This window comes from Trichoderma aggressivum, assembly GCF_033847375.1.
Source record: "Trichoderma aggressivum f. europaeum strain CBS 100526 chromosome Unknown scaffold_011, whole genome shotgun sequence".
Classification (NCBI taxonomy): domain Eukaryota; kingdom Fungi; phylum Ascomycota; class Sordariomycetes; order Hypocreales; family Hypocreaceae; genus Trichoderma; species Trichoderma aggressivum.
Window position 1 is genome coordinate 38,520 of NW_026946377.1, and position 20,044 is coordinate 58,563.

Consider the following 20,044-nt stretch of genomic DNA (forward strand, 5'->3'; position numbering starts at 1 on the left):
AGCCAGTCGTCACCATGGCCCGAGGAATGTGAGTACAATCAATGCTGAGAAGCGTTACTGTCTATTGTTCAACAGAGGAAGAGAAGAGGATTGATGCTGTTTGCTTCAATCAACCTTTTTCTGCTCTTCGTCTTCGGATGCTGTTGACGATAGCTTCAATTGCAAAAAAACAAAACACGGCGACTGACTTTTTTTTTTTCCCTATCACAGCAAGAAGCACCAGAAGCGCCTTAGCGCCCCCTCCCACTGGCTGCTGGACAAGCTGTCTGGTCTCTATGCCCCTAAGCCTTCTGCCGGTCCTCACAAGCTCCGTGACTGCATGCCCCTGATCGTCTTCATCCGCAACCGTCTCAAGTATGCCCTCAACTACCGCGAGACCAAGGCCATCATGATGCAGCGCTTGGTCAAGGTCGACGGCAAGGTCCGCACCGACATCACCTACCCCGCCGGCTACATGGACGTCATCACCATCGAGAAGACTGGCGAGAACTTCCGTCTCATCTACGACACCAAGGGCCGCTTCACCGTCCACCGAATCCAGGCCGAGGAGGCCGAGTACAAGCTGGGCAAGGTCAAGCGCGTTCAGCTCGGCCGTGGTGGAATCCCATTCTTGGTCACGCACGATGCACGAACGTGAGTTCTGTCAGACATCATTCAGCCGTTGGATCAAGCTTTGGTCGATTCGGGAAAAAAAGGAAGGAGAACAATTAAAAAAATTCACCTCTCCCTTGATTTGTTTTCTTCTTATCCCACTTTCCCTCTTTATTTAGAGGAGAAAAGGAGGAGGAGAAACAGAGACGATGTCGATGGAAGCTTTATTTGACGGCTGTATGTTTCCCCTTTCCTCCGTGCGAGTGCTAAATATTCCTCTCTTCACAGCATCCGCTACCCCGACCCCCTCATCAAGGTCAACGACACCGTCAAGATTGACCTCGCCACCGGCAAGATCACCGACTTCATCAAGTTCGACACTGGCGCCGTCGCCATGGTCACTGGTGGTCGTAACATGGGCCGTGTTGGTGTCATCACCCACCGTGAGCGTCACGACGGAGGCTTCAACATTGTCCACATCAAGGACGCCATTGACAACACTTTCGCCACCCGTGAGAGCAACGTTTTCGTCATTGGCCAGGAGAAGCCCTGGATCTCCCTGCCCAAGGGCAAGGGTGTCAAGCTCACCATCGCTGAGGAGCGTGACCGCCGACGTGCTCTGGCTCACTAAATGGAGAAAAATCGGTAGTACTTTTCTTCTTCTTTTTAGTGGACGATATCAATCAATGGTTAAAAAATGGCATATATGTGGACTGGAGTCTCGGATTTGATGTTTGCTTTATTAGGAGGGGGTTTCTCCTTATGTGATCCCCCCTTTTCCCTCTCCTATGGAGATAGCCGGCCCTGAGGCTAACGACGGAAAAAAGACTTTTAACATATTGAGCCCAAGAAGCTCTCTGTTCACAGTGTTACGTGTGCCTCGCCCCTCCCCGTTGCCCAGCGTGAATGTCGTCTCTCGTGAAGCTACTACCCCTTTATTGGTGCGGTTACGTTGATGCAAGTCATATTCACCATGTGTCTTTACGGAACAGCTTGTGTGCCGCGTCATCATCTATTAACATGTGTATAAGTCTCATCCTGTCTTGTTCTTTCATAACGCGTCATTTACTGACAATGATTAGTCTCAATCATCTGTGTCGAAATAATGTACCGCCACAGCATCGTGCGTGGCATTCCCATTCACACTCCCGCCGTACTCCAAGTATCCTGTCACATCTGGCTGCTTGACTTTGAGAATATCTTCCGCATCGCCAAACACCCAGACGGTCTGCATACCCATAATCATATGCTGCAGCGTATGGCAATGCATCATCCACACGCCTGGATTCTGCACTCGCAGACGCCACGCCCGCCATCCCCACGGCTGGTCCGGCTGCACATTCGTCGTGTACCGGAACAGCATCGTCGTGTCTCGCCGGACCGGGTGCGTGCCCTCAAGCCTTTGCTGGGCCACCTCGGGATCGTACACGCCGGGCCCTCCGCCAACGTCATAGAAGTGGTCGCCGTGGGCGTGCCAAGGGTGCGTGTCGAGGCCGCCGCCCAGCCTACCGTCTTGGGAGCGGGCGCCGACTTGCTGGAAGATGATCTCGATGACTTCGCCGAGCTTGGCGGGATACGTCTTGGTTTCCGGGTCGAGGCCGTAGTTGGCGATGGAGGCGTCGTAGTCGGGCAGGTACTTGGACGCGTTCTTGTACAGGGATACCAGGTAGGGCTCGGACGGGCTGATGGTGTAAGTGTCCCTGTCGACGTTGTCGTCGGCCCACGACACGCCATTGTCGGTCCAGAAGACGTATTTGTCTATCTGCTGCTGAGCATAAACAAAGATGCGGCGGCTCACCTCGTCTGACGAAGGAACGTCGTTTGGAACGAGCGGCTCCAGCTTGTAGTCGAGGAAGCCCTCGATCGTGGGGGGCAGGTCCACGGGCCTGTCACTGGGCAGAGTCGTCGTCGGGACCTGACGACCATGCAAGTGGCGATGCTGCAGCGTGCTGCAGGTGTTGGAATACCGCAGCACAGCGTAGCTGGCAGTCATCCTCGGCCTGTCGCGGGACTCTATCTGCAAGTAAAAGTCGAGCTTGCGGAACAACGCCAGCTCGGCGCACGTCTTGGTCTTGAAAAGCGAGCTGAAGCGCTGGCCCGACCCGATCTGCAGCAGCGGCGTCGAGTACGGCTTGGTGTACTCGCCGTCGGCCTCGATGATTTCCAGGTTCGTGTGGTTCTCAAACGCCAGCGACGCGTACGACAGGCCCGTCGCGCCGACGAAGCGGAAGCGATACGTCTTGCCCGGGTCGACTTGGATGACGGACAGCCTGGCCGAGGCGGGATCGACGACGGGGTAGTTTGATATCGTGTTGCCGTTGGTGAGGAAGCCGCCCGTTTCGCCGGACCAGACGAAGGGCGCCGAGCGCAGGCCGTCGGCGATGTCCTTGTCCGTCTTCTCGAACAGCTCCTGGAGGTGGATGACGCGGTCGCCGTCGACGGGATACGGCGGCGGGCCAGAGTCGTCGACAATCAGCGGGCCGTTTGCGGTGCTCGTCTGGAAGTCGATGTGCGAGTGGTAGAAGTAGGTTCCGGCCGTTCCCAGAGGCGTCTTGAGCTCGTAGTCGAAGTAATGCATCGGCGGAATCGGCCACTGGCTGGCCATGGGGGTGCCGTCGGAGAAGGGCGCGGCTGCTTGGGCGAGGCCATGCCAGTGCTGTTTGTGTAGGAAGAAAGAGAATCGGTGTAAGTTTATTACTTTGAAAAATTGTCTGTTTTGCTTGGTGTTCTTGGGCTGTTCTCTCACCATGGTTAGGTTGGCGTCTGCCATGTCGTTGTACACTCTGATCCAGACAACTTGGTCCTCGGGGATATGGAGTTCGGGCCCCGGTAGCGTGTCATTGACGAGAGTTGTGTATCTTCTGATGCCTCCAATTCCAATTTCTCTTCTTGCGACTCGGAGGACTCGATCGGGGATAAAGGTCAGGTCATGGATTCGAGGACCGCCTGCGCCTCTCGCAGTACCGAACAATGAGATGAAGAGAATGACACCATTGGATAGCAGCCAGCGCATGTTGGCTTCGAAAGGATTACGATAACACCGCTCTATCTCTTTCTTCTTTATTGAACTTGTATAACAGGTCAAAGGGATTGGGAAAAGAGAAGTTTATTCTTGTTGACGCTGCCTAATACTAGTAGTATATCAAATGCTTGACGTTACAAGTCCCGGGTATCTACATATATCGGTCTCGAGATGGCTCTACAATGTTCGCCTATATCATTTGGGTTCTGTGATGATTGCCCGTAGGACAGGGGAGTTTGACAGTAGAGCAGACCTCATGCCGAAAGAGGATAATAGATCTGCCACCATGGCTTGACTATAGATTAACCTTTTTTTTGGCGCCTGTCTAGTATTCTGACCGAACCAGGCACCGAGGATTAAAGCGTGTAGTATGACCATGGCGGTTGGCTTGAAAGCGTAAAATATAACCATAAAACCCGAGTTTAATTGTTACAAAGTGTCTCTTTGGGGAGGGCCGTGTGTTTAACAGCCATGACAGCCGGTCGGTTCGGCGCCGTGGCAGGTGTCAATCAAGGAGCCAAATTCACCATTATATCATCCTTACGACATGAAAGAATGCTCTAATTTGTCTCTTTTACTGTATATTTGTATAATGTAGAAACTATATACATGAACAAGTGGCTCAAAGCCGGAGTGGCTCGACTGGCGAGGGTGGCAGTACGTAGAACTTGTTGAGAGAGGGCCAGAAGAACCCGAACCCGATGCAGAGAGACCGGATCCAGGCAGTCAGTCTAGAGAAGGAGAATGAAACGAGAGATGCGAGGAACCAGAAAACTGCCAGAGTTCGGGGGCATCGCTCCTACACACATGAAAGGCCTCGCAGCTCGTCTCTCCCTTGTCAACGAGAGCTCGCCCAATCTTTCGGACAAGCCAGTCTCACTTTCGCCTTGCCCGCCCCCTCTTTCTCTCAGACAGACTTGGACAAGAATATCCAGGCACCAGTCGTCCTGCAAGGTTCGCCTCACTTTTCCCCCAAGGCCTAGAGCATTCCTGTATCAGAAGGTCCGTCGGCTTAAGGCCGTCTTGAGCCGATACCCTAGGAAGTGAGCGATGCCGATCTTTCCAGTGCTGGTGCCCCCTTTTCGCCTAGTTTTGCCTGTTTTTTTTTTGTTCTCATCGGGCATCAAAGGCGATGCCCGACAAGGTTCATGGTTAATTTGGTGGCTTTTTTTTTCCTTTTTGTCGTGTGACAGGGCTGTATGTAGGGGCACTGAAGTATTCACATGGATCCGTGCTGTGCTCCGGGGAAGGCAGAGTGCTTCCGGGAGACTGCATGCGTAGTCAATACGTTCTAATGCAGGCTGGCAAGCCACAACTAGCTAGTAATATTTCGGTGAGCTCAAGTTATTACGAGAGGGGCGAGGAGATTGGCCTGTCTCGAGCCATACATGGTAGGCCAGAGTGACTGGATGATGTTGTGCTAGAGTGAGTGGGAGACACGTACGAGTATAGATGTTCATACAGAGAGGTATGTGCAATACGGGAGAGATACGACGGCAAGTATGGATTCCATAGATGGGTAGATTTGCCTGGAGAGAGATATGTACAGATGGATGCCCGAAGAACGAGTCTGTTTCATGTAGTTTATGCAATTTATGTAGTGTATGCAGTATATACTGCACTCATACAGAGAGGTGATGGACGAGCAGAGACATTGGTTGGCCGAACCGCAGACACCATCACTTCCATACTTGCCCGACATTTTGTCTTGTACATGTGCAAAGTCTTTGCGCGGCCCATGACAATGGCACTTCCCCTGGATGCTCACTGACCTCTGTCCCATGCCTCTGCACAGAGGACGAATACGAACCATCGAATAGAGGAATACTACGAATACACGGACCTCGATGTACCGGCACTTCTAGCTTCACTCGCAGCATCCTATCCTGGATGATATGCCGGGGCCATGGCGGCTAAATCTAGTCAGCCTCTGAAATCACGTCAGTTCTGGAAACGAACAGGGATCAAGGGTGTATGTACTAGACGAATGATGAAGCGGCTCAAACTAGTCTATTTGATACGCACAGACGCAGCAGGATGCAATACCATGCTGCTGTAAGTCATACACGTATACGAGTAGTAGCACTTGTACTTTCCGAATCAGCTCTCCGCAACTTTGCGGGAGAGCCTGATTCAGGACTGCCTGAGTACTAAGGTGGCGGCAGATCGTGACCAGGGTCGGCGGCTACCCAACCTCGTGGACGAGAAGGAGAGTTGTATGACAGAATTGGGAGAGAGGGCACATAAACATGGACTAATCTTGGTCCGATGGTGTTTATCATCGGCGATTGAGCGCATGAACCGGGTTTTGCGGACGCGGCACGATGGCGTGGTACGAGTACATGTAGCCTGCTTGAGGGGGGGGGCTGAGACTCTAGATGCAACCTTGGACATGTCATATCACAGGCAGAGACACGAAGCGACTTTGTGACAAGAAGCAGAAAAAGCAAAGAGAAGAAGCCACAAGAACCGAAAAGAGAGTCACCTGCGTCATACCGCGGGCCACGCATTGGCTGCCTGTACTCGGGCCAGGCCTGGGCCGAAATATAGCGCCCGATATTCTTCGGGATTCTTGCCCTTTGCTCAGCTTCGACGGCAGCGGACCAGGATGGGAGCCCCCCGGCCAGGAAAAAGAAAGATCTCGCACGGACACATTTTCTGTCTCGGCTGTCCAAGGTTCCGAGCTTGGTTTCTTGCCATCGGGCCGCGTTTGTATCGCACTTTGCGCTTCATTCGGATGGACGTGGATGAATCGAGGATGGGAGATGAAGTCATGAACACAAATTCAGGAGCTCGGTTGTTTTTGCCCGAAATTTCGGAGCGGCGGATCGACTGCGGGCTCGGGAACCCCTCGAGGCTAAAGGGCTTAGCGGGAGCTGGAGCCAGATACAGTGATGACCGGCGGGGGGTTTCGCGGCTCGTTCTAGGGGGTCCTGGGGGGAGAGCTCCAGCGCTGCCATTTAGCGCTCCAAACGTACTACTAGGTAATGGATGGACTGCACGTACATTGATAAGGTACCTTAGTAAGAACCTTATTCATACCAAGGTACATGTACCTACTACCTATTGTTCTTGCGTCCCTTGGAGGCACAGGCACAAGGACTTTTTTGCTTTTTTGTACAACTCATCCTGCAGTGCATCGCAGCGCAGCGCAGCGCGTAACGGCACCCGCTGCAGCTTCTACTGCACTAGACACTTTGCTTTTGCTCGTCTCAGGTGCTCATTTGCGGTACGCCTCTAGTCGAGCTCAGCTGCCAGCCCCCGCGCGGCACAGGCGACCAGGGGAGCTCCAGTGGAGGCCTATGAGTAGGTACAGGTCAAGTGTGCATAATGGCCAATCTGTGTGCGCGGCATTGTGTGGATAGCCCTAACCAAGCCCGTGTCAGTTCAATCTTGCCTCGCACACACCACCGCTTCCACCGGACACGCCCCCGAGGCTAAACGCCGGGAGACAACAAATGAGAGAACAAGACCTGGACGAAAGAGGAAAAACCGCTGAGAAAAAGAGACGAGTAAGAAAAGCCAAGATCAGGCTATGCACACCGCTGTTTTCCGCCATCAGAAGCCCCAATTTGATCGCGCTGGATCGGATCAATTCGAATCGAGTCGAGTCGAATCGAACCGAACCGAACCGATACGCGCGCTCCCCCCTCCTCCTCTGGCCGCAGGTGTGCGATTCCCCCGCCAAATGGGCGAAACCACCATCGACCAACCGGATCGTCGACCCCGAGACCAAAATATGGAGACGCAAGAAGAAGAAGAAGAAGCAAAAACTACAAAGGCAGAGACAAGAAGAGCATGCCGCTACATGAAGCGTCAGCCAGCAGAGGCGCTGCTACCATGTACTGCTGGGTACCTACTGCTAGTCTACGCGAGCTGAAGACAGGGTTTAGTTTGACATTTGTCCAAGACAGGCGATCCTCCTCCAGGATTAGCTGGCACCGAGTACCCGTACCGCTGCTTCTCCCATCCATATTGTGGCCACTTCCTTGGGCAGCTGGCACAAGCTTGTTCATCTCACATGGCATTTCAGGAACTCTCCGTTCTGAGGCTGGGCATGATGCGGGCAGATGGTAAGACTAACAAGTCCAAATCTAATGATCCATCTCAATGGCCTGGGTTTCCGCCTCCATACAACCATGGACCAGTGAGTGACTAGAGAGAGAGGGAGAGAGAGTCGAGAGAGACAAAAGAAAGCACTGCCCACGCCACACCAGAAGCCACACGCGGCATCGAGCGGCGGCAGAAACATCAGGCCATTTGGGCACATACAATCCATACTAGCATGTCTCAGGACGGGACAGGAAAGATCGGTCAGATGCAAGGGGTTTGCAAATCTGGCTAGCTACTCTCAAATCACCACTAGCAAGCCTGCATGGGATGAATCTAGCAGAGTCTTCTTGCTGGCTCTCATCAGACTGTAAGCCGTGAGCCGTCTCTGACTACAGACGACATCACCACGCCAAGGCGTCGTGATGGCCATGATCGCGTAGAATGACTTAGAATCGTCGCCTATTGCTTCTCACCTGATGCCCGATTGCATAGTTGTCTTTGATCGCAACTCAGCAAATTGCCCTTTCGAACTGGCTATAAAGAGGCCGCTCCTTCGCATCTTCCCCATCGAATTCCAAACTTTTTTCTCTTCAATCCAACTTTCTGTACTTTGACATAGCCTCTGCTAGAACCTTCAAACTCTGCCATCTACAGCTCATCAGCTAGCTACGCCAAGGGCCTTGCTCGCTCCGGCGTCATGTCATCCGTAGTAGGTGATCCCATCCTCTCTCTGTACAACCTCTTCTCAGCGTACGCTAATGTCCTTCAGTATCCAAGGGGCGATCCCGTCGTGGAACGCGGAATGTCCGTCCCTCGCATCGTTAGAGACAATGGATTCTGCCTCACCTGTCGTCGCTCGGGGAAGCAATGTGACTCGACGCTGCCCATATGCCGTACTTGTCAAGAGGACGGTCTCGAGTGTATTCAGCCAATCAGCGCATACCCTCGAGTACAGAGCAATTCCAGGAAACGTGGACGGATTAGTCCTGAGCCGGAGGAAGAGAGGCCCCGGTCCAGGCTCCGGCCTGCATCTGAGGCCGCAGTAGAGACCACTGCCGAGCCCGAGCCCAAGCCCGAGCCCAAGCCCGAGCCCAAGCCCGAGCCCAAGCCCGAGCCCGAGTCTGAGTCCGAGGCTGAGACTATCATCTTGACCCCGTCTGCATCCGAAACTCAGTCCGAGGCTGAGACTGAAATCTCGACCCCGCCGGCACCTGAGCCTCAATCCGAGTCTACTCACCAGACTCAACCTGAAAATGATGAGAATTCTATTCCTACATCTGGGCCTGGGTGGAGCGTGTTTCTCAATGCCGTATCACGAGAGATTGATCAAGCTCAGCAGGGCTTGCTACGACAGACCAGGGGCCATTTGAGATTCTCCCTGGTTATTAACAGACACAACAACGATCCGGACCATGACTATGCTGTCTATTACGATTACCAATACGACCTCGACTCTGACTATGACTTTGACTCTGACTTTGACTTTGACTCTGACGACGGCGGCGACGGCGGCGACGGAGGCGACGGCGACTCCTCGTCCTCCTCGTCTTCGTCCTCGTCCTCCTCCGATGATGATGTCGGTGGGCCAGATGAGGACGGAAGCCAAATTCCTATCCCTGCCCCTATTTTGCATCAGATCAGGAATTCTTGGACAGGACAGGGACCGCCTCCTCTCCTAGCTTATCTTCGCGACTTCATTGGCTATATGAGAGTGTTTCACTTGTCACGTGCGCCATCCGACTCTCTGCCACTTGCCTTGCTGCCGGCATGTGAGCAAACTACAGCCGAGACTCTCAGATACTACGTTCTGCGCCCAGCCAACCGTGGCACTAGACCGTTGCCAGATATAAACCCTACCAACCCCAAGGTGGTTGACTTGGCGTATTCCAACCCTCTCGTCCTGCAGCTCATCATCGCCGAGAGGGCCAATCACCGCGAGGTATCCTCTGCCGTACTGCCGACGGGTGAGATGGCGGAAGGGTTCTATCGTAGCGCCATTGGCGCGTTTGCTCCCAAGATTCAAAGCTACCTCGCTGGTAATGAAGAGGATATGTTGTCCCTGACCATGGGTAGCCTCATCCTGGCTCTCACAGAAGTAAGTGCCTGTCCCGTCATCGCTTTCCGCTCCCCCGACGTGCAGTCTTCCCTCCTCCCCCCATCACCCCCTTAGAGGTCTCCTTAGAGTTAGAACCCCATGGTGCTGATCAGGGCTAACAACACCTCTTATAAAATAGAAAGCCCGGTTGGATAGGCGTACTAATCCTCTGGATTATCCTACAGCAGCCGCCCGCATTCTAATCATACTCACCACCTGTCCCCATGAGGAAGTTTGCAGCAACCTTCCAGATATCTTGGTCGAGTATTACATGCACACTGCCATGTTTGCTTGCCTCGCAGCCGATATTACCACGGCAGAGACGATACCTTTTGTGAGCAGTGCGTTTCAAGATGCCGTCGACAGGCTGGTGGCCAGAGACTACAATGGTAGGCTCTGCGGCACCTGGTTGCCCATCATGGTTTCCATCCACAACATCTTTACGCTGGGCATGTCCATGCGGCCTTATGTCAATGGCCCGTTGGACATCCCAAGACCAGGCCCATCAACGGGCTATCTGCCTGATCACATTGTCACCTTTGGCCGGATTCAAGAGAAGCTCTTTGATTTCGCACCTGCCCTCACCGAATTCACCCCCGATTTCGAGGCGGGCGTGCTGTGGAGAAATGCGGCCATGCTGTACCTTTGGAGCCTCTTGGAGTGGCCACACACTGCGAAACCACCCGGGCCTTATAGCGAAATGATACACAACTCTTTTTACGACGCACTCCAGCGGCTGGAGCAAATTGAGAGGGACGACAAGGTGAACAAGACCATTTGCTGGCCCCTTCTCGTCATTGGGTGCTTCGCAGTGGAAAAGGCCGATCAGGATCTCATTGGAAGCCGCCTCGTCGACATCTCATCTCGCTTCAAGGTTGGCAACGCGCTCGAGACTTACTTTGTGCTGAAGCATGTCTGGGCGCAGCCTGCTGTGTGGCGTAGCCCCTGGCTGTTGCGCAAGTCGATTCGAGAGACCAAGAGCTGGGGATATCGTGAGGCCAACCGTTTCCTTTAGCTGCTGAGAGAACCTCGCTGCGCTTTCTTTTCTCTTTTACTTTTCTCTCTTTCCTCTTTCTCCTATGTCTTTATTTTCCCTACCATACACTCCTTTATCGCTCTCTTTGTTCTCACCTCCTTTCTGACACTCGTTTTTTCTCTGTTTCGTTTTCTCCTGTCTCCTTGTTGTCAGTCTCCTTGTTGTCAGTCTCCTTTTCTCAATCTACCATTTCTCAGGCTCTCTTTTCTCAGACTCCTTGTCCCCAGTCTCTCTTTTCTTAGTCTGCATTTCTGGACTAAAGAGGCAGGCCAGCTGTGACGCCGTGGCCAAAGTGCCAGCACAGACGGGTGACATCGATTACTGCTGCTGCTGCTGCTGCCGCTGCTCCGTACAACCGTGTAGGCTCGATAGTCGCGTGCTATTGTTTTTCAGTCTGCTTTTTCTCAGTCTCCTTCGTCTGTCGCTTTCGTCTATCACTTCCCATCATTTCTCCTTAGCTTTTGATTTTGTTTTCCTCGATTTGGCTGTCCTCCCCCCTACTCTCCTTAAATTCGGCTGTCGTTTAGTCTGTTACTCTGCTTTATCTGGCCTTTCTTTCGTTTATAACAGCCTAAATGGCATGGCTTGGAGGACATAATAATGATCAACACGTAAAAATACACGGCGCGAGTTGCATAAATGGATTGGTAATCTTGGTCTATAACACTCTTTCAATAAATTATACATCTTGAAACAAACATGCGCCTATCCGTTTGAACCGCTACCCCCTTCACTCTTCCCCATTCTTCCACTTCCCGCTGTCGAGAAAGAACTCGATGATCCTGCTAGACAAACGCACTCCGTCGTGCGGGCGGTCGACACGCTTGATGGCGTCTTGGAATGCTTCCTCGCCAAGCGTGTTGCGCTCCACGTTGAGAAGCTCGTCGTTGATGGGCTCGTCGAACTCCGGGTGCCCTTGGAAAGAAAGCACTCGCCCTGGCTTGTGGAGAATCTGAATGGGACATGAAGCGCTAGAGCCGAGGTTTGTGACTCCAGACGGGACTGTGAGGACGGCATCGCGATGCATCTGATGCAGCTCCTAAGACATGGCGTTAGTTGTCTCAAAGAAAATGCTGAAACAAACCACCATTTGGCTGACTGAATCTTACCAGCGACGGAGTTCCAAGGAATTTCTGGCCCTGCTCGTTCAGGGCAATGCTTCCGACGGAAAGCTCCCACCCGCCTGGACTGTGGTTGACGTCGGCTCCGAGTGCGCGGCCGATGATCTGGTGGCCGAAGCAAATGCCGACGACTTTCTTGTCTGTAGATTCCAGGGCGTCCTTGATGTAATCGACCAGAGCCACGATCCAAGGAACATCTTCAAATGCCGTGCCGTCTGTCGGATATGACATATAAAACCCAAGTCAACCAATATTCGACGCTCAATAATACCAAAAAAAAAAAAAAAAGACAGATGAAGAAAAAAGGAGACTCACAGCTTCCAGTCATGACGATTGCGTCTACGTCCTCATTCTGGGGATATTTCCCGTTGATGGCATCCCATTTGCTCACTTGGAGCTGCACATCGGCGGCCGCATCGCCCAGGTTTTTGAGTCCGAGCCTAAAGAGATCTTCAAAGATGTCACCGTATGAGCCACGGGCGGCCTTGGCCTTGGGCAGAGTCGCTTCGCATTCTAGAATGGCCAATCGCAGTACTCGAGCCATTTTGGTCGATTCTTTGTCCGGTTCTGTTCCGATTTCTCCGTACGAGTATTGTTAATACCCAGATCAAAAAAGGTGTCTGGGAATATATAGGTGTCTCCTCGACCCCAATTCCTCTATGTATTTGATACCGAGAAACCCCCAGCTTCGATTAGATAATAAAGGAAACGTAACGGCATCTCAACCCACGATGCTCTTAATAATTAGAGTACATGTTAGCCATGTGGGTTTTGCTGCTAGTTTGCTGCCATCGTGGATCTTGGGCCGCTATCATCGTTGGATTGGGGCCGCTGCCAATCAACGGCGCCCTTTTCAGTCTCAAAGTAGAAGCTTGAGTGCGTGTTTCGCATGTACTTGGCGATAAGGGAAAGACGCGTTGCTCCCAAATCTTTACGAATTCCAAATCGTGGGCGATAGAAAGAAGGAATAAAATCCGACAATTTGTTTAATGCTTCAATTCAGCTGTACGCAAGGTACTAAGGTATAGTTAGTACAGCGGGAGTATTACTGGCAAATTGGGTACATGTACCTTGGCAGGCATGCACCCGATAATCGACGGGGCACGTGGTGATTAGCACAGGCAAACAGAGCGGATAACAGCAACACAATTCGTAAGAAGAAATCATCAATTCATTTCTCGTTTTATTTATTTACAAGCCAAAGTGCTCTCAACCCCTCGGCCACTCCATATCTACACGAAAGAAAACCGGCAGCCCCGGAAGAACAAGTCGACCCAGCTTAAGCAGAACCTCCAACCTGCTGGCCGGTGGCGACGGCGACGGAGAAGGCGGCAAAGTTACCGTTGACGATGGTGGCAGCAGTGTCGCGGTCGTAAGCGGCATAGGGGATCTCGCAGTCGGCAGTGCTGAGAGGCACAGCATCAGCAACCTTGTCTTCTTTCTTTCTTGCTTTCTTCGATGAAGGGCTCGTTGACTTACTTGTAGAGAACAACAGCGTGGCCTTCGGCGACCTTGATGGACTGGACGAGAGGGCTAGGTGAAGATTCCCGTTAGCTGCATGAATCAGAAGCCTAGGGCAGAGCAGCAGGCAAAACTTACAAGGTGGCAACGGGGTTGCATCCTCCAAGAGTGTCATCAGCACCGCTAATGGTGTAGCTGACACCCTCGAAGTTGGTGGCTGAGAAGAGAGTGGCCTATTGGTGCGACAAATTGAGCGTCCGTCAGTATCTGTCTCGCATTCTCGAGATTTCAAAGGCCCCAGCCAACACTCACCACATCCTGAGCGGCGACAATGCTGGCAAAGACCAGAGAGAGGACGCTGGAGAACTGCATGTTTGCGGTGGGGAGTTGTATTGGTTGATTGGAAGAGTGTTGAGGAGAGTGTTGCTTGCTGTTGATGCTGCTGGTTGTTGTGAGGAGATGTTTCGAAAGGGGGCATCTCTCAACCTTTATATACTTGTAAGTTGCCTCCCGAATTATTGCCCGGGCCCGTTCCAACGACAATTGGCGATTCCAGGATGTTTGGCCCATCGCCTTGTACAGGGATCATCCCCAGCTTTGCATATACGGACTACACAGAAACAACGGCATGCTTACTCATGCCGATGCATACAGCACCGATGAGATCCAATCCCAGGGACAAAGCAGCCAGTCTAGTGCCAAGATACTACGACGACCTCCTTATTCCAACCTAGATTTAGAACGAATTAATCTCGAATGTACTAGCGGATTCCAAACAGGAAGGCTGAGAAATCATTCCAAAAGAGGCACATTTAGATGACATGACAGCATAGGTGAGCATGGTTGCGGGCAAAGTCAGATCCCACACACCTCGTGCACCTCGTAACCTGCACAGGCATGGATACAGTTGCTGAGAGGCAACAACGCATAAACAGCTAACCAACGCTAACCAGCCGATTTGTCCGCAGGCCTGATGATAATCCCCATACCACGGGGCTCGTGTATCCAAAACGATGTGTCGTTGCATGAAGAATACGGAATGACGGCAGGGATGTTGGCTAGTGACCTACCAAAATAAGCTTGATCTTGGTACGATCCATGACTTGCAACGGTCCCCCCTTTGGATTATATTACCAATAGGCAGCATTGAGAAGCCACTGATTAGTATTTACATGAGCAAGATACAAGCACCGGGCGCATCCTATAGCCGCTTACAGCAAGAAAGTTGTTCCCAAAAGAAGGTTGCAGTCCCAGGTACTTTGTCGTTACATCGAACCGTCAGCCGGGGGGAACGGCCCATCATCAGGATATACCTCCTAGACAGTCGGAAAGTGGAACTGCGAGTTGTGATGAACGGAAGACAAAGTAGGACCGTCTGAGAACCTTGGATGAATGAAATCGATTGTTTCAAGCACGGGGCCATTCTGGGAAACATGCCTTTGGACGGCTGGGTGTTTTGATCTCGAGGTAAGCTTAATGTTAGCCCCGCCACGTCCACATCTGTGTTGATCATTCGATGCGGGCAAGGGAGATGAAATGTAGCCCTTGTTGGAAGTATCAGAAAGAAATCGTAGGCTAATGAACTCCCGTCATTTATTTGTTAACCGGGTTCAGCGTAAGTTCAAAACACAAAATATGCTCGTACGATGACCTACCTGCGGGAGCGTAGCATCTGGTGTCGGAATAATTCCCTTGTCGGTCCGGATATAAGGCCCAGAAAGCGTAAGAAAATAGCATACATGTTGAAACCACAAGGGAGGCCACATCACGCGAAATCGGCAGTTGGATTCGCCTGGATTCGCATGCGTTGGTTACATATTTCGTTGATGCAAGAATATCACATTAGAGAAGATGACTGACATGAGGAGTTGATGGAAGGGTGGACTTAAATCCGACGGTTCATGTACAATTATCCTCCTCACATTCCTAGAACAACACGAACACAGATTACAACTCAACCGGGACACCGAATAATTGCTACCTTGGTATATAACATTCTCCAAACCAGGTCCAGTCGGGTTATTGCCTCCTCGACGTTGTATTGTCCTGTCATCAATCACACCTCCTAGGAGACACTAACCGCTGCTTCTTCATGCTGGCAAGGACAGAATACAAACAACCATCTCAACCCATCGGGTAGCCTACCCGGAACATACCCGGAACACTGAATTTTCGAATCCTCATCATTTCTCCGGTTCTGCTGCCCCACCACAGCCTTGAAGCCGGTTTTGTGCGAGACCTTTGTCTTTGGCCGGCTTTTCTCGGCCGCATGCAACTCTTGGTTAGTTGGTGGGAACCACTGCCGATTCTGCCGGTCAAATCGCCGGGCGGTCAAAAAAAGTTGGCTCACCGCCCGCCGAGCTCCTGCTCGCTTCCTATAAAAAGTTCACACAGCTGGCCGTTTGTTTTGTTTTTTTCTTTCTTTTCTTCTTTACGTCGACAATACTTCAGTATGTGCACCCCCTACCTGTGAACGCCCGCTGTCTCAAACGGCTTCTAACCTTTGTGTGTTTTCTTTCTACAGGAGAATCATTTCTATAGTATTCGTCTCTTGCTTTGGTTCCCAAAAGAGCCATCGAATCCACCCTGGTTGATGATTGTATATCCTCAGCACCCAAGAGTGAAACTATTTCTGGTCCTCTCGCTCTGTTCGCAAGAATGGCGGCGATTGCCTTGTGTAATCGCTGTATAGAGAGTTGTTTCTTCTTGATGATCTCGACCCTGTTCGTGGTCTGCCTTTGGGCGCGTGGACAGGGTGGGTGTTGATGGACGTCTGACAGGCTTTGTGTTTTTTTTTTCATTGCATATTGGGGCTTGCCCTGGGTGTGAAGAAGAATGGAACCGCAGAATTCTTGTGAATTGATCGTGAAAATTTTTCTTGCTTGTGGTGGGAGTGGGAAAATTTCTCTTGTCCTCTCGATGCTTTGGTGGGGCACAAAATTTCTCCATGCGTCGCCCAACATTGTCTCTCTTCCGCCTTGCCTTCTTTATAGTCTTTCAGTTATTATTCTTGCAGCTAACCTCGTTGTTACTACTCTATTGTCTGCAGAGCGATATCGCCTTTGAGGAACCATGAACGGCTGATCGCGTCGACCCCCAAGGCCCCTTGCAATGGCCAACTGACGGAAGGAGGGGTATACGTTGGGAGACTCTCTTCGCCTGTTTGAACCTTTGTTCGTGAGGCCTAGTAGGCTCGTCAATTATATTGCATAATATTTTCGGATACGGATACTAATGTTCGCCCGTTACGCAGAATGATGGCCTGTCTACCTCTATAGCATAGCAATCGCACCAATCGCGGCTCAGCAACAGCCATCAGTGAGCCACTAACAGCAATACTAGCGTTTTGAGTCGATAATGTTGCCGCTGAAGTAGAGGTGCGTGTTCAATTCGAACCCCCATGGGATCGGCTCTTGGTGGAGAGAGTTGCTGGGCTCGTGATGGGAACCTTGACCGACGTGGAAGCGGAAGTCGTGACGGGGCCGGTGGTGACAGTGGCAGAACCAGAGGGAGTGTCCGATGTGGCGGTTGACTCGACAGCGCTTGTTTCACTGGCTGGCCTCCCAGCGGTTCTTTGCAGTTCAGAGGTTGAGACAGTGCTTGTGGAGCAGTCGTCGAAGCGGCCGGCTGAATGGCAGTTGAAGGCTTCCCGCAGGAGGGACTGGAGATCGGGACCTGGGATAGTGTGCTCGAGAGGTACGCTGGGCAGCTCGGGACGTCGGTATTGTTAGGAGCTCGGCCACCTCCGCAGTCCAATGGGTCACAGACTTGGCCGTTATTGGGATCGAGCCAGTGGCCAATACCGTCGGCGCAGCTCGTGAAGCCATGTGTCTCGCAAGCATCGAAGGCGATAACAAGAAGGGAAAAGACTGAAATAACGAGTGACTGACGCATTTTGACGCCGACGATGAGGTCTTGCGGTGAGTGTAAACGAATGACTTGAATTGACCAGAACTAGGGGTCAAACATTGAGCGGCAAGGCCACGGCCTATATAGACTGACTATTCATCCACTTAGTCTTGGACTCCCGCAATTAGGATATTCCAGCTTGGCTGGTCGCTTGTCGCGATGAAGCCGCAACGTAGCATAGTCATGCCACTAGCCCCTTCGGAAGGAAGAAGATTCTCAGCCTAATCAGTTGTTGACAACAAGCGCCAACAAAAGGATTTCTTTCTGTGCGCATTGATCAACTAGCATCCCAAGATTCAAGGGCTTGCTTCTTATTTGCTGCCATGGCCCGCGAGCCACCACCACAATATCCGTTGTGTGGATTTTTGGTTGGAAAAGGGGCACAAGATTCAAGGATGGCCCTGATCTTTTGGCGTGTGACCAAATGCCGTTCTACCACAGGCTGAGATCAGTTGAGGTATGTATATTGCCATATAGCCCGATTGATAACTCACTACATATAGTCTAGATGACATACAGGTTGTTTATTATACATACTTCAGATACATCAAGTTCGCTTTATGCACGTACACGACCGTGATAGGAGGAGGGCAAGGCTCTGTCGCGGTTTAGGCCATGTATGGATGCTGTGTGTATAATTAGTAGTCATGTCTATCTTAAGCGCATTAGTAGTTGAAACTAAGAATTCTCCATTGGGCCAATCTATAAGCTCTGATATCCGTTCCCACGGCTTGTTCCGATTCCATAACCTTGTACCACTCGAGCGAGCAAAAAAAAAAAAGATTAAAAAAAAATAAAGACAGAGCGAGATGCCGAATCGAAACAACCGCGACGACTAGTGGCAGGAATGGCTGCCTACCTCTGAAACGCCTCCCAGGCTCGCCAAACTCTCGGCGCATATTCCTCCTGCAACCAGGATATAGGCATAACTATGTCCCCCTCTCCTTGGCGTGGATCTCTCAGAAACAATAGTCGAAAGCTCAGTGTCAAGTCAACGTTAGTAACTTGGTAAACAGATGGGTTTGCCCTGTTTCTGGTAATCGTAATCTGCTGTTGACAACCAGGTATCCATGCGCTTGCCCAGCGGGTTGTGACTCCTAGACGCCCCTCTCCCTGTTGCCTTTCTTCCCATCTCTGTATGATTATCGTCTGTTGAGCTGGGTCAAACTTTGCTAGCAGCACAATCTTGATGTCGTGATTTGAATCCCTAAACCAGTCTCTTGCTTTCCGCTGCATGTCCAGTAGAGTTTCGGAATATCCAGCTTCAATAACAATAGTTGGATATGAGCCCTCGGGGCGTGTATCCTCAGGGCTCCCAGATGCGTCTGGCTCTTTTCCTCCTCCTCCTCCACTACCGCCAGAGGAAGGCCGTATACTAGGATAAAACTCAATTCCTCTGACCAGCCAGTTCCCTCCTAAACCCATATTATCAATCTGATGGGTAATTTCTCTATCAAGAAAACCGTAGAGTCGCTCGTGTGGTCCAGAGGGAATTGTTGTAATTAAACACCGAGAGTCATCAGAATATGTTGAGATGCGGATCCTATGTTCATCAAACTTGTCAAGCAGCGTCTTGACAACCGCGGGAGGCACATCTAAATAATTGTAAGACACACGTCGGAAAGCTGTACAAAAGACTAATACATACCTGTAACACATAGCGCATCTGCTAACGTGGCATACTTTGCTCTTTTCAAGTCGTCGATACTAGTAAACCTAATTGTCGGCATCGAATAATTCGGTTGGCCCATTGATTGCTGCACGGCCATGGAGCTCTTGGACGACGCTGGTGCCGGTGCTGCTATAGGAGTCAGAGTTTCTTTCTGCTGCGAACCCACCGTGAAGTTGTGTGTGTGTGTGTGTGAGAGAGGAGATTCTTGATGCTTGAGGAAGGATGAAGGAGAAGAGAGAAGGGGGGGGGGGGGGGGGGTAGCTTTATAGGTAGTTAGTAGAAGAATACACCTTTGCTCATGCTTGTGTCACTTGGGTACTGTGATCCATAGACGTTCGAGCCTCCGTCAGTGATTCACTCAAGGCTCCTACGAGCGAAGGAGCCAAGGCCTTTGCTGGTAATCTGTAAATGGATGAATAAAGTGGCAACAAGGCTAATAGTATATTGCTTTATATAAGAACCTTAATGCGTGATTGTCCCCAACGTGAGAGGATTTCTACCTCGGCCCTTGTTTGAAGAATGTTGCTTCGTAAAAGCTCAGCTAGAGATGCTCCCACTTCAAGGCAAAAGAGCGCATTTGGCAAACGCTCATATAGGCCGTATTAAGGTTTTCGAGAGATTTCTCCACTCAAAACAGCCCATGTCTCTAGTCGTAGAAGGGATCATAACACTGCGTCACCATGTGCTCATAATTACCGATGATTAGGTTCCAACACCGCTGAGCCCATTGGGGCCAAATTTGAATGTTGCCTGGTTGAGACGGATAATCTAATCTATCCCTCTTCCACGCCCGAAGACAATGAGGGCGGAGAATAGCCACCAATGTGATAGCCCTGTTGCGGAAATACAGTACCGTGAAAAGTTCAGCCCGCCCCAATCCTCCACTTTTTGCTCACTGAGGCAAGTTGTGAATGGTTGAGATACACAGATATTGCTATACTCGCACCGAAGTATCGGGATTAGATCGCCACTGCCGAGCATTGCGAGAAGGCTGCCTTGGCAGATACGGCCCGACCCGGTGAAGTGATGAGGCTCTACATGGTAACGGATGCAGGGGGTCCTTTTGTTCAGCTCTTGGCAGCCA

General features: G+C 51.4%; 5 protein-coding genes across 5 annotated transcripts; 2 read left to right on the forward strand and 3 right to left on the reverse strand.

Moving 5' to 3' along the window:
- Positions 1 to 14: 14 nt before the first annotated feature.
- Positions 15 to 1,222, forward strand: Triagg1_3666 (uncharacterized protein; the record flags this gene model as incomplete). Its single annotated transcript, XM_062897983.1, has 3 exons — positions 15 to 28; positions 211 to 633; positions 880 to 1,222. The coding sequence occupies 3 exons, from the start codon at positions 15 to 17 to the stop codon at positions 1,220 to 1,222; spliced, it is 780 nt and encodes a 259-aa protein (XP_062757169.1).
- Positions 1,223 to 1,675: 453 nt separating this feature from the next.
- On the reverse strand, positions 1,676 to 3,604 carry Triagg1_3667 (uncharacterized protein; the record flags this gene model as incomplete). Its single annotated transcript, XM_062897984.1, has 1 exon — positions 1,676 to 3,604. The coding sequence occupies one exon, from the start codon at positions 3,602 to 3,604 to the stop codon at positions 1,676 to 1,678; it is 1,929 nt and encodes a 642-aa protein (XP_062757170.1).
- A 3,544-nt stretch (positions 3,605 to 7,148) lies between these two features.
- On the forward strand, positions 7,149 to 10,776 carry Triagg1_3668 (transcriptional regulator family: Fungal Specific TF; the record flags this gene model as incomplete). The annotated part of the gene is made up of 4 exons (XM_062897985.1): positions 7,149 to 7,455; positions 7,528 to 7,760; positions 8,286 to 9,761; positions 9,901 to 10,776. The coding sequence occupies 4 exons, from the start codon at positions 7,149 to 7,151 to the stop codon at positions 10,774 to 10,776; spliced, it is 2,892 nt and encodes a 963-aa protein (XP_062757171.1).
- A 751-nt stretch (positions 10,777 to 11,527) lies between these two features.
- Positions 11,528 to 12,462, reverse strand: Triagg1_3669 (uncharacterized protein; the record flags this gene model as incomplete). Its single annotated transcript, XM_062897987.1, has 3 exons — positions 11,528 to 11,836; positions 11,907 to 12,133; positions 12,234 to 12,462. 3 exons carry the CDS (start codon positions 12,460 to 12,462, stop codon positions 11,528 to 11,530), a joined length of 765 nt encoding a protein of 254 aa, XP_062757172.1.
- A 735-nt stretch (positions 12,463 to 13,197) lies between these two features.
- On the reverse strand, positions 13,198 to 13,751 carry Triagg1_3670 (uncharacterized protein; the record flags this gene model as incomplete). Its single annotated transcript, XM_062897988.1, has 4 exons — positions 13,198 to 13,324; positions 13,398 to 13,451; positions 13,518 to 13,612; positions 13,692 to 13,751. 4 exons carry the CDS (start codon positions 13,749 to 13,751, stop codon positions 13,198 to 13,200), a joined length of 336 nt encoding a protein of 111 aa, XP_062757173.1.
- Between the last annotated feature and the right edge of the window lie 6,293 nt (positions 13,752 to 20,044).